Source organism: Alligator sinensis, unplaced genomic scaffold (assembly GCF_000455745.1).
Source record: "Alligator sinensis unplaced genomic scaffold, ASM45574v1 scaffold1219_1, whole genome shotgun sequence".
In the NCBI taxonomy this organism is placed as follows: Eukaryota; Metazoa; Chordata; order Crocodylia; family Alligatoridae; genus Alligator; species Alligator sinensis.
In genome coordinates, this window is record NW_005842599.1 from 937842 (window position 1) to 950633 (window position 12792).

At 43.8% G+C, this 12792-nt stretch overlaps 1 protein-coding gene across 2 annotated transcripts in view; it reads right to left on the reverse strand.

Annotated features, from left to right (window-relative positions):
- Positions 1–7668: 7668 nt before the first annotated feature.
- The window catches only part of SLC25A30 (solute carrier family 25 member 30), a 21276-nt gene continuing 16152 nt past the window's right edge, over positions 7669–12792 (reverse strand). For both annotated transcript variants that reach the window (XM_025214725.1, XM_025214724.1), the window contains exons 7-10: positions 12029–12153; positions 11372–11510; positions 10317–10397; positions 7669–9388 (exon numbers count right to left, since the gene is read on the reverse strand). In XM_025214725.1, coding sequence (XP_025070510.1) covers positions 9347–9388; positions 10317–10397; positions 11372–11510; positions 12029–12153 — 387 coding nt within the window. In that variant the 3' untranslated portion in view covers positions 7669–9346. The remainder of the gene's footprint in view (positions 9389–10316; positions 10398–11371; positions 11511–12028; positions 12154–12792) is intronic.

Below are 12792 nucleotides of genomic sequence, written 5' to 3' on the forward strand. Positions count from 1 at the left end.
GGCCACCCCTGCTCCACGGAAGTGATTGGCGCCGCCTGGGTGTCGCTCCCTGATGACGTCAGAGCGAGGCAAGGCTGGAGGAAAGAGGGCCCCGGATGTTGGGACTACTCAGGGGCCCGCCGGGCCTGAGAGCTACAAGTCGGACAGTGCCCTCTGCCGCTTAGGAGCTACTGTGCCTGCGCGGGCACACACGGGGCAAGGCACGGCCAGGGCCAGTGAGCGGTGGTGGCGGCGGCTGCCACGTGGGGGGAGCTGCCCTCAGAGCGAGGCAAGGCTGGAGGAAAGAGGGCCCCGGATGTTGGGACTACTCAGGGGCCCGCCGGGCCTGAGAGCTACAAGTCGGACAGTGCCCTCTGCCGCTTAGGAGCTACTGTGCCTGCGCGGGCACACACGGGGCAAGGCACGGCCAGGGCCAGTGAGCGGTGGTGGCGGCGGCTGCCACGTGGGGGGAGCTGCCCTGTGGGGTGCAGGCCGCCCTGCCTTCCCTACGCGGTGTGTTGCCCCGTGTACATTAATGGTTGTGTTTGCACGATCATGTCAACCCTTGCACGATGTACGATCAATAACAGTCGAAGTGTTCAAAACGTACCGTCATTTTGGAGGCGGCTCACTGATGCATCAAAAGCCAAATCACTCTCAGGGAGACTTAACTGAGGTTTGGGTTTGCTGCCAGTGCTTCCTTAGGACAAGGGATCCTACTTTAATCTGATTAAAAGGAAAAAAGATCTAAAATTTTGGGTATAAAAAAATAGCCCAACATCCACATTTTCCCATGATTTAAATGAAAAATGGAACATTACTAATATATATATGTAAGTGGTGTTACATTTTAATCATGGACAGATGTAGATTTTTGGGGGCGGGGGGTTATAGCTGAAAATTTGGGATTTTTTATCAGAGAAAACTAGAATCCCTGCTTATGACTACTTGACACTAAAAAGCTTCAACTTTGGTGACCCAGTTCTCTCAGTCACTGGTGAGTTACAATGAGTAATATAAAGTAAATGAGATGACTGATTTGCAAGCTTATTTGCATATCTTTTCAGTGAACAATAGTTTTTCAGAAAATGTGATAATTTTGAGCTTCGAGCATGATCATTTCATATTTAAGACATGAATGACGCGTACCCCCAGAGGTTGCGGTGTGGGGGGCAGCGGCTGCTGGCAGGCGTCAGTCGTGGCAGTGGCGAGCAGGGAGCTCCTGCAGGCGGCTGCGGCAGTGGCAGCAGAGGGGGCGAAGGTGGCAAGCACTGACCAGTGGTCGGCAACCAACCACAGACACCACCGGCAGCGATGGCAGTGGCCAGCGGCAATTGGCGACCAACCACAGATGCCACCGGCGGTGTCAGCGGTAAGGTGGGGGGTGGTAAGTGGTGACCACTTGCAGGCACCGCCAGCAGTGGCCAGCGGCAATCGCCTGCAGACACCAGTGGCAGTGTCAGCAGTGAAGGGGGGTGGCGAGTTGCAAACACCTGCAGGCACCGCCAGCAGCACTTCTCTCAAGGGAACTTCTCTCAAGGCTGCAACGCAGCCCACTCAAATCCCAGGCTCCCTAGGGAAGCGACCTCAAGCCAGCCCTTAACTGAGCATCCCTCTTCCCAGAGATCTCACGTCTCCTGTGGTGTTGCTCCTGGTTCAAATGAAAGCTGGCCAGAAGCCAGCTATAGAGCTGCTACACGTTTCCAAGCACCAGCTTTATAGCTGGAGTGTCATCCTGGGCTATAATCACTTTGCTTATGTGGCTGGTCTAAATTCATCATGCTATTCACCAGTTCATTGTCTCTCTATGTAACATGTAGCAGGGGGCCTAGAAATCAATGTGGTCTGTTTGTGTGCAGCTGCATCACGGCGTGTCCCTCTGGATGGCTTCATCCAGCCATGACGTTTGCTGCTCCAAGTTGCTCCCAAGCACATAATCCCAGTGCCTTTACAGCCACATCCAGACGAGTGTGGATGTGCGGTAGGTGGCACTGCATACCCGTCTGCAGTGCAACGTACCGCATATGCAGGCATTCCCTGCACTGCTACCTTGCAGTGTGGGGGGGTTTTTTGACCCCAGGATCTCCAGAAAAAAGTGGGGCAGTGCACGTGGAGGCAGTGCACACCATCCAAAACTGGAGCCTGGCCAACCAGAGCCATGCTCCAGCTGTCAGCCAGGCTTCCAGCTGCAGGAGCACCACAGCTGCACCTCCCTGAAGCCCCCAGGACCCCAGGTAAGGCTGCTGGGGCCAACACAGTTGCTGGCCCCAGCCTCCCCTACCCCATCTCGGGTAACCTGCTGTGCACCAGAGGGCAGGTAGCACAGGCATTCCCTGGGGACAAGTAGCAGAAGCACAAGGTGTGCTGCTACTACTTGTCCCCAGGGAAACAAACATCTGCACTCTTGTGTACGCAGCCTACTTACACTAACTTATCCCATGACATAAGGAGCTGCTTTATAGTCAGTTGAGTAATGCCTGTTACCAAAGGATGCAGCATCTTGTTCTGTGCTGTTTTGCTAAATGTTCCTTAGGCCCCTGCTACACTTTAGTTATGTGACACAGTTAACTGGTGAATGGCACAATAGATTTAGACTGGCCATGCATGCATAGTGATTATCACATGAAAAAAATCACTGTCCAGCAATAAAAGAGACAACTAGCTATAAAGTTTGTGCTTGAAAGTGTGTAAGAGCTCTACAGTTGGTTTCTAGCCAGCTTTTATTTGAATGTGTAGCAGGGCCCTTATTTTCACATCTCAGGTTCTCTACTTGCTTAAGCATCAAAACAAAAACAACCTCAGCTCATTCCTTCTGGCTCCGAACTGGGTTCCATACTAATGTAAGAAAGGCAACAAAAAAACAGAAACTTCAGCTCTTTCCTGCAGCAGTTTCTAGAACAACAAACTTCCTTGAGTGAATGTGATGTTTCCTGTAGTGCTTCACAAAGAAAATCTACTACTTACATGGTTAACAAGGCTGGACAATTTGGTTAGGCTGGGCTAGCCCCCCAGTTGGTTCTTATTTCAATTAAAAAAAACCCTGATTTCTCTTACGAGGTACTTCTGCTATTGTCATAATTTCAGAAGCACACACACCACCAGTATGCTCAATGTAAACTTAAGAACCATGCCACTTTATATAAGGGTAGGATTGATTGAAACAAATTCAAAATATGTTTTTGAAAACAATGGTTTCTTAGGCAGACAAGGTTCCTTGGGTGAATTTGATATCTTTTATTAGATCAACCCAAATAGTTGGAGAATAGTTATTAAGCAAGCTTTCGGGTTCAAAAACCCTTCGTCAGGCTAAGGAAGTTTCAGCAGTTGGTGTGTGCTCTTCCTGGATGGAATGAAAAGTAAAGAAGCCAGCGGCTGGGCTGGGGAGTCAGTTGCCAGGCAGGTTATAATGTATCAAAAATCTAATGTCTATGTTTAGTCCATGATCTCTAGTATCCAGGAGGTTGATGAAATGGAGTTCATAGGCTCGTCTCTGGGAAGTGTTGTGTAAGTTTCCCTTGAGGATCAGGACTGAGAGATTGGAGAGAGAGTGGCCCTCCTGTGAGAAATGTGCCCCCACCGGTAATTGGGTATTTCTGTCTTTGATAGATTTCCGGTGTGCGTTCATTCTGGTGCGCAGTTGTTGTTTGGTCTCTCCTACATATTTTCCATCAGGGCATTTGGTACATTGGATGAGATATATTACATTTCAGGAGGTGCAGCTGTAAGATCCAGGGATGGTTTCTTAAGCATTTCTGCATATGTTAATTAAGTGCCCAAATATTCATTTCTAGAAGTTATGACTAATTAGCTTTGTTTAGGCAAGATAGATAGCTTGTTACAATTTAGGCCAAACTGAAGTTTTCATGGAGTTGTCAGCTACCAATACATTGTAGTTACCATAATACTAGCTTTCTTACCCTAAGGGCACACAGGGACATAGCGATGCGCTACGTCTCCATACAGCACACTACAGCAACATAGTGATCACATATGTCTATACGTGATTGCCAGCTATGTCACCATAGTGGCACACACCCCAGGTATATATAGCATGCCACTATGGCAATGTAGCAGCGAAATCTACTCGTGTGCTGTGCGCATAGTGTAGTAACTACCCATACTGTGCCATGCTCTAGTACTTCCAAAAGGAACTTCCACAGCAATGTCACCATCCGGCAATATGTAGACATGTCCTAATTGTCTGTAACAGAAGTGGCCAACCTGCCATAACATAGCAGCAACCTGGACTGGGAACAAAAAGCAGAGCAGATCTGGCAGGGGAAGTGGATCAGAGTGGCATTTGGGGAGGGTGCAGGCCTAATCTGTGACATGCCTGCTCAAAAGGTTGCTCCCCATAGGCCTATTAACACCTTCCCTCCTGGGTAATGCCTATTTCATGCTACCATAAATAGGCATCAAAATTTACCCCTTGGTATAGAATTTTGCATCACTGAGGTGTTCTCACATGAAAAAAAAGATTTAAATTTTCATTTAGGGGAAATTCTTGGAAACGTTAACAATATGAACTGATGTAAGGAGGCCTGCCCGAGTCTGTGAAAAATACAAAAAATACAGCTGCAGGAAGGCTAGACTGCAGAAGTATTCTTTGGAAGGAGCTTGGGACTAATTCCATACTCGTAATGTTGCTATTTTATATGATCCTTTTTTGCAATGAATTCACCATTTTGCTGCAGCCAAGGACTGATATTTGTTTTCTATTTTCCTTTTTTGCATTTTACTCTTCAGCTTTCCCATTCTCTGTAGTTAACTGGATTAGACTGCGTGTGATTTAGTGTCCTATGGAACCACACAGCAGAGGGGCAGGGAACATGAACTTTACTCCCTGGCTAAAAGCCGAGCTGTGTCAGGCCAGCAATGGGGTTTGTGGAGGGCAGTGTATTGGGGAGGGTGGCTGGGGAGGGTTGTGTCATGTGTGGAAGGGGAGGATGGCTAGGGTGTGTGACGGGGTGTGGGGTGTACATGGGGAGGTGGTGCCCATAGCCCCTGCCACCAGCAGCACCAGGCTGTGAGGCCTCAGGGCACTCAGGGCCTGCAGCAGGCCAAGCCCCTACTAGTGCTCCTGCCCCTGGCACCAGCACAGGTTCTGTATTCCCACCCACCCAATCACTGCCACTTTCCCCACCCCCGTCTACCACCACTGCCCTTTTCTTGCCGCTTCCCTACCTTCCTCCCCACATCTCCCCAGCCAGCTGGCTCCAGCACCACACTGCATGGTTGGGTCCACAAAATGCAGCAAGAGCTGGCCCAGCCCAGCCAGCACCACACACGCCCAGCTGTGAATTGCAGGGGCCGGCGCTTGCTGCATCCTGCGGTCCGGCGACGCAGCCAGGAACTACATGGTGCCAAAGTGGCCAGCAGCTAGGGGCCTGGGGAAAAGTGGCAGCAAAGGGTTGGGAAAGCAGGAAAATGGTGATTGCAGCGGCTGCAGGCAGGGGGTGGGGAGAAGAGTGGCAGCGGGCAGGAGTGCAGCAACAGCTGGACAGGAGAACAGGGCCCATGCTGGTGCCCCGGGGCCATGGCTGGCAGGGACCCAGGAGCGTAGGATGTGGGCTGGCAGGGGCTCTGTGGAGCTGGACCGGGCTGCACCAGCAGGGAAAGGGGCAGAGCCAGCTCCCACCCAGCTGTTGCTGAGCTCCTGCCCACTGCCGCTCGCTCCCCACCTGCCACCACTGCAACCATCATGTCCTTGTTTTCCTGCCCACTGTTGCTTCTCCCTGCCCCCCTGGTGGCCGCTTTGGCACCATGTGGTTCCCAGCTTCATTGCCAGGACCACAGGATGCAGCAGGAGCCAGCCCCGCCCCAAGGACTAAGGTGATCGCCAGTGGTCCTCCCCTCCCCCCAGCATTCTTAGCCAAGTTGCATGAAGGTGGGGAACCGCCCCCGAGTCACCAAGCCAGAAGCCTCTGTTAGGTAAAGGTTTTCAGTTGGGGCCTGAGGGGCATGGAGGTGGGGCTGGGTAGGACTTGCTGCTGTGGCTGCTGGGTCCTGCCGCTGGCTCCCCCTGGGTCCTGCTGCAGCTGGCACCTTGTCATCTTTGACAAGCAGCCAGGGGCAGATGATAGTTAATTTTCTAAAATTTTTAGGGGCCTTGCAGGCCAGATAGAATGGCCTGGTGAGCCAGATCCAACCCACGGGCCATATTTTGCCTGGCCCTGGTCTAGATAGTTTTTAAGCAGTAATTTCTGCTGTGGCAGGAAACCAAGTAAAATGACCCATTTAAGACAGGGAGGCATCATTTTTCCACAAGCGTTTTATTGTACTGCAACAAATACATTTTCCCATTCAAATAGGACATCAACAAAAGTAACTGAAAGAATAAAACCTTAAGAAAGGCACTTTTTCCTCTCACATTCCATGTCAATAAATAACCTCACTAGCACAAGAAACTATTAATGCTGAAAAGTGGGCTGAATAATACATGTTCAGTATTCCACAAAACATGACAACATGAACCCGAAATGATGCAATGCTGATCTTCCTGATGCAATGCTGATCTTCCTACAATGATCTTTTTGCATGGAAGAAAACTGATTTGGTTATTTACTTAAACATTTGCACATACCCTTCAGGAGGACGAGCTGCCCTATTAAGTGCATATATGCCTCTTGCCAGCTGAGTGCATACCATTTGAAGTTAGTGCACTTGCATATACACGTCCACAAATGTAACTTCAGCACAAAGAACTAGGGTAGCTTGATCATCCTGCATATCAGGCATGATCATTTGGGGGTTTATTTTCAGACATTCCAGAAAAAGTCAAGTAGACCATTCCTGCAGGGAGCTCAGGTTCTAAATTTTGCTGACATTCCGTCAGTGCTAAAAATGTGTAAGCTAAGTACAATTACAGCAGTGATAACTTTTAAAGCAAAGTTAAATGTTTAAGTATGGAATTCTATACTTTTAAAAGAGACATTTCTTTTAACATAAGTTGTTTAAGAACAGCTGACATTGCTTGCAAATATCTATATATATTTTAATGCCCTCACATAATTCAAGACTGAAGCCAATTGTTCCAATATTCAACACAGATTCTCACTGTGAAAAACTGTAAACACTCTCTTCTTTAAAGCATGACAGAACTGTGGTCCCAAAACCTTTGCTGAATGTGAAATCATGGTATAGAAAAGGTTTAGAACCACTAATTATGGTATTCTTCCTTACCATGAGGGCCTTCTTAATATTTAAAATTAGTATCTAGATTTCAATATTCCCACAGGAATCTCCTGCAATCAGATATCAATTTTGGATTATTAGCACTGGGAGGTCCAACATTTTCTTAGTACCCCACACATTCATAGAGATCCATTTTCAGACCTGGAAACAGGTTATCTTAAGCCAGATCTCCTACAACAGATTCTTTACTCTTAATTTACTGAATTAGCCCATATTTCCATAATATTTAAGGTACACCATTTTGGCTTAGCTAAATGAATTACAGCGCCCAGTTTATAGCAACAGCATTTTCTGCTTACTAAACGTATACCTAAGCAACCCGCAACTATCCCTAGGTTTCATTCGTAATACAGAATTTGCAAGTAATTATCCCTCCTCAATTTAGGGATAATGTTCTTTACTCGTGTTCAATCTAAAGACAGCATGCATAGGGTTAACAACACTTTAAATACATACACACATACAAATTTTGTTGTTTTTTTTTCATTTGGTACAAAAATATTTTAGAAAGATGTGTATGTGTACGAATAGCAGTAAAGAAAAACTATTAGTGCACATGAGCAGAACTTGCACCGTAGTTTTACCTTAAATATTCAAAAATACTTTAAAAAACAACATCATCCTAACTCTGGATGTTCTCAAAAGAAAAGTGCCTTGTGCATTTAAAAAAAATATCTACTTTGTGCTTTCAGACTTAGCCACTTTAACAATGAACTAGTAAGAGTGAAATCCACAATCAAACAATTGCTTTAAGTGGAATGTATGATTAAGCACCTATTGTGATGACTGGTTCCAGATGAGATATCCACACACTATGAGTAACTGCACATAAATGACCCAACACTACCATCTTCTGGAGGCACAGAAGAGGCATTTCTCACTCTTGCACTTCACCACTCCCTGTTTATGACTAAACACACTGAAGAGTCTCTTCAGGAATCTGAACACAGATTGTGTTTAGTTTGACAGCACTGGTTGCCTGTTTGAAGGCAACGGTAAACACCCTACCTAGAAATCAACTCCCACTGTCTTGAATATTATGTTTGTGTAACAACAACTTTGACCTATTTTGCTGAATGAAAGCAGTGAAGAACAGAATTTTCCTGTAATTCTCGTTTAGGAAGGTAGCATTTGCATTAAGTTGTCTTTTGAGTCTACGCTCTCCATACACTGGCACCTGCGTTTCCTCACTTGTCCAACTGTGGCATGCATCCTTCCAGTGACACATGAAGCCATGACTGCTGGAAGTAATCACTCCTTTCACACAGTGGAACAAGGGTGAAAAAAAATGAATTCCCTCAGCAAAGTAAGCAGAAGGGGAACTAAAGACTGACTTCTCAGATTAAGATTTACCGACTAATTTCTGCAAAAATCCCCCATATTATATGCTAATGTCACATCTTAAAAAAGCCAGAATTTCCTTAAACCACACAGAATTGTGACGAATCCTAGCAACAAGGTTTTGTTTTTTTTAATTAAACCTTGTTACTCCCGAAACAGGCAGAAGGTCTTCAACCCAGAAGCACATTTAGCTTTTGACAAAGTATTTTGCAACATTTAAATCCCCTAACAAGTATACTTTGAAAGTATATTTGGTTTGTGTCAGTTTACAGAGAATACAACTCATTATAGCCTGAATTACTACGAAAAATGTCCTTTCACCATGAAACATCTGAACTAAGAAGCATCCAAAATTTCAAAAGAAGTTGCAATCAGCCATTTATGACCATATTACTACCTCCAGTTCAGGAAGAAGACCAAAGAGCTTGGTACTTCCAAAACCTATACCTACCTCTGGAGAAGCATTGTTGTAGCTATTTTCCTATTGTCCAGAAGTGCAATGTAAGCAGCCAGAAAAGCTTTTACATGTATGAGTTGTCATGCATTTTATGTCCTAGAGCACTTGTGTCTCTTGTAGAGGAATTCTATCAAGTTTAGTTTCAATCTCAAGAGCTGGTGGTTGGGTTCTAACATATTAGTTAAGTAACATTACAGCATCCACCATTTTTTTGAGACCTTTTTGGACAGTCCAACATTATGATGATCCACTTGCTTTTTCCCGTCAACATGTTAGGTGCCTGATGCAAGCAAACACTAAAGAGCATTTTTTAAATTGCCCTAAGTTCAAATGCCAAAGAAGCACAGTTTGATGCAACAGACAATCTAGCATCTGTCAGAAATCCAATTTCTTCAGCTGTTCATATGTCACAAAGAACTGGAGCAATTAGTCAAGGAAGATGAATAATTAGCATTTTCTGTTAAAAATATTTGTTATGAATAATGTCTTTTGCATTAAATTGATTTTAAATATATAAAGCTTTGATCTGCAATTCTGCCCTCAAATATTGTACATAGTAGTGAACTGTCACTCCCTCTAGCAGCTGCTACAGTGTCCTCTGGCACCCAGGGCACAGAACAAGGAAAATTTGCTTCAGAGCATGCTGGCCTCACCCCTAAGCTCTTCTCTTCACATGATCAAGCACTTCTCCAATTTTGTCTCAAGCATTTTGGATATTCAACTAATGAAAGGCTAGAAGCCACACTGGGAGAGATACTCTTGGACCCTTGTGCCTCTTAACCTTTCACTGGAAGCAACTATATTGCTAAATAAATGTTGTTTGTAAAAAGAAAGGAGAAAAATAAAACTGCCTCTTCATAAAGAATTCATTAGTCAACTATTAGAGCAGAAGGAAAAACAGATGGCTAATGGTATACTGTGTAAGTTGTACAGCAGAGTAGAAAGAGACGTACGAAAAGATTTTATGACCATCTGTAGTTCCATTAATTCAGGAAACTGCCACAGTTATATTGCATAATTTCCAAAACTGCTGATTGACCTGGTCACATATATATAAACTAAATCCCAATCCAGTAAAACATACAAATAGGAAATCGAAGGCTAAAGAAAATGAAAGTGCTTAAAACAGATGAGACAAACCATATTAAAACTTCACCTTGTGTTTAGAATCTTAGAGAACATGAATACATGCCAATATTACTCCTGTTAGAAAAATACAGTCAAACACACCAGAATGTTATATGAAGCACATTTCACTAGTCCACCATATCTCCTATGAAGGCCCACTACTCACCAAAAAAGATGCAAAAAAAATATTTTTGAACATTGTTGAAAAAAAGGATACAATAATATTCCAAGGACCAAGTCTTAACCAATTTGGCCAGAATCCTTTATATAAAGCAAAAAAGCCTTCATTCTTCCATGTCTGGAAAATAAATTCTATATTAATAAGAATCTAGAATGGCAATACAAAGCCCTTCCACTGAATGAGATGTCTAAGAGTTAATCTTTTACATGCTGAGTTCTGCCATACAGTGCTCCTCCAACAAGACTGGTCATGTTGCAGATTAGGGCATCCAGTTTGGAAGGCAGGGACAAAGTCTGTCTCCCATGAAAGGGTGCCCATCCAATCCAAACCAAAAGACATTGGATTTCACTCCTCAAAATCTTCCAGGGGAAACTGATATTTTTTAATCTTACTCCTCATAGCCAGCTCTTCGCTGATACCAAAGAAATGGTTTTTGGTAATCAAAAAGTTTAAAGTTCCAGCTGTCAGACTAGACAGAGACCCCCACTGTAACTCTGCCTGCTCTCTACTACATAAATAAACTGCCCTACACTTGCTTAGCAACATTTCTGAAAGTTCATATATTTTAAATTTTAATGCCCTGCAACTGAAAACAGCAAAGGCTAAATCAAAGTAAAGCAACAGATAATATCAAAAACATGAAAAAATGAAAAGCTAGTCAAAAAGGAAAAAAAAAAATCTGCCTATTCAGAAACCTCCACCCATCCCCTTGTTTTTGAAATTTGAAAAAAGTTAAGCTGCTTTTACAGCAACAGTTTAATTTCTACCTGAACTCCAAGAGACCAGATAATATGGACACCAACGCCAGTCTTTTTCATGTCAGGCATTTTTAAAGGCAGATATCTTAAGCGCATCTCCATGCTCATTGTCAAGAAAACTGTACATACTGTTCTCAACTAAAAATGGCCCCTCACTTTTGGCCCATTATTTCTCCTGCTTGGCCATCCCCTGCACAAACAAAATCTTAAATACTTGTTTGCATTACGGGGAGATATTGGTATATTCTTACAACTGGGAAAGATGCAAGTTTTCCCATGCAGTGCTGGGAACCCAGTTAGCATACAACTGTTTACTATGCAAATGATACGTACTTGTAACAAGCAATCCAAAGTGCCCTTGTAGCCTGATTGTGTCCCATTTTTCAGGCTTCTCTGATTCATCATGCGTGTTCTCACAACATCAATTGGATTTGATGCAAGGGCTCCAGCTAACCCACAGGTGAAGCTTGATCTAATGAAAGCCAATTTCATATACAATTTTAGTATAAAACCCCCGAAGTTTTTACAGTATATAAACACCCAATGGAACAAAAATGTTTATAACATTCTAGCTAGAAATTGTGTCTGTGTTCCTATTAACAAACTATTATTTTTCCACACCCCAAAGTAAAGTTAAGTGTGGTGGAGGTGGGGAAGGAGCAAAAGAAACAAAACAAACACATAACACAGGTAAAGACCAGGTATGCATACAGGTTAAAGACTGGATGGTGGTACACATTTAAATGGGTTATTTTTAAGTTAGCAGATACATTTTATTTTAAGCCTTCCAAACAACCCCAATTTCAAACCAATATCTGCAAAAGCAAAAGTGTTTCTAAGACATACGAGCCGTCAAACATCAAGGGATAAATCCCACAGCAATGCATAGGGATTTAGCCATTCACCTGCCACTAACATCAACTTTAATCATATGTAATTTACTCTCTGTGAAATGCTTTGAAACATCTATCCTTCTACCTGCAAACTTACAGGAAGTGAGTATACACAGTATCTCCCATGAATCCAGACATGATTATATGCTTCTTGGCAAGATCGTAAACCGGCAGCTCCACTCCAACAACAATAGCAGCTCTCTGAGCTGTTAGAGACACCCCCTGGCAAAACAAGAATTGTTCATTTTTTTAAATATTTTTAATACATCATTTGTGCCTCATCCAAAACAACTCAGACATCACATTTGAGATGCAGAGCACCTGATTCCCCCAAACTAGTCATTTTCTTGACTCAAGCAAATGAGTTATCTTTAAATAATTATTTAAAGATAGGCAGGATGGGGTTTCAATGGGTGGGGAAAAGCAGTGCTTATGAAAGATTCCAGAAGACAGACTAAAGTTAATTCAGAAAAGCAGGATTTCTGATAATCTTTTATTTGTTATTTTATTAGTTGGGAGAAGTGTTAGACAAGGTTTCAGGTACAAAGTGCCCTTCCTCAGATCCGAGGAGCAGGTACAGCCTAAGCTAAATACCAGGTAAAGCAGTAACTTGTGTAAAGAAAGTAATCACTTAAAAGGACTGAAGGAGGGAGAGGTTATCTGAAGTAGCTTCAAAACATTCTGAAGTTACTTCTGATAATTTCTACTGGCTTTCAGTTTACAGCCCTCCTCCACTCCTTTAAGTGACGGTTTTCATTTACATATGGGGCTAAATACAAATCTCTATTTTATCTAGCATTTAGCTTAGGCGGTAGCTGCTTAGGCTGTAGCTCTCCTGAACCATCATGGCTATGATGCATT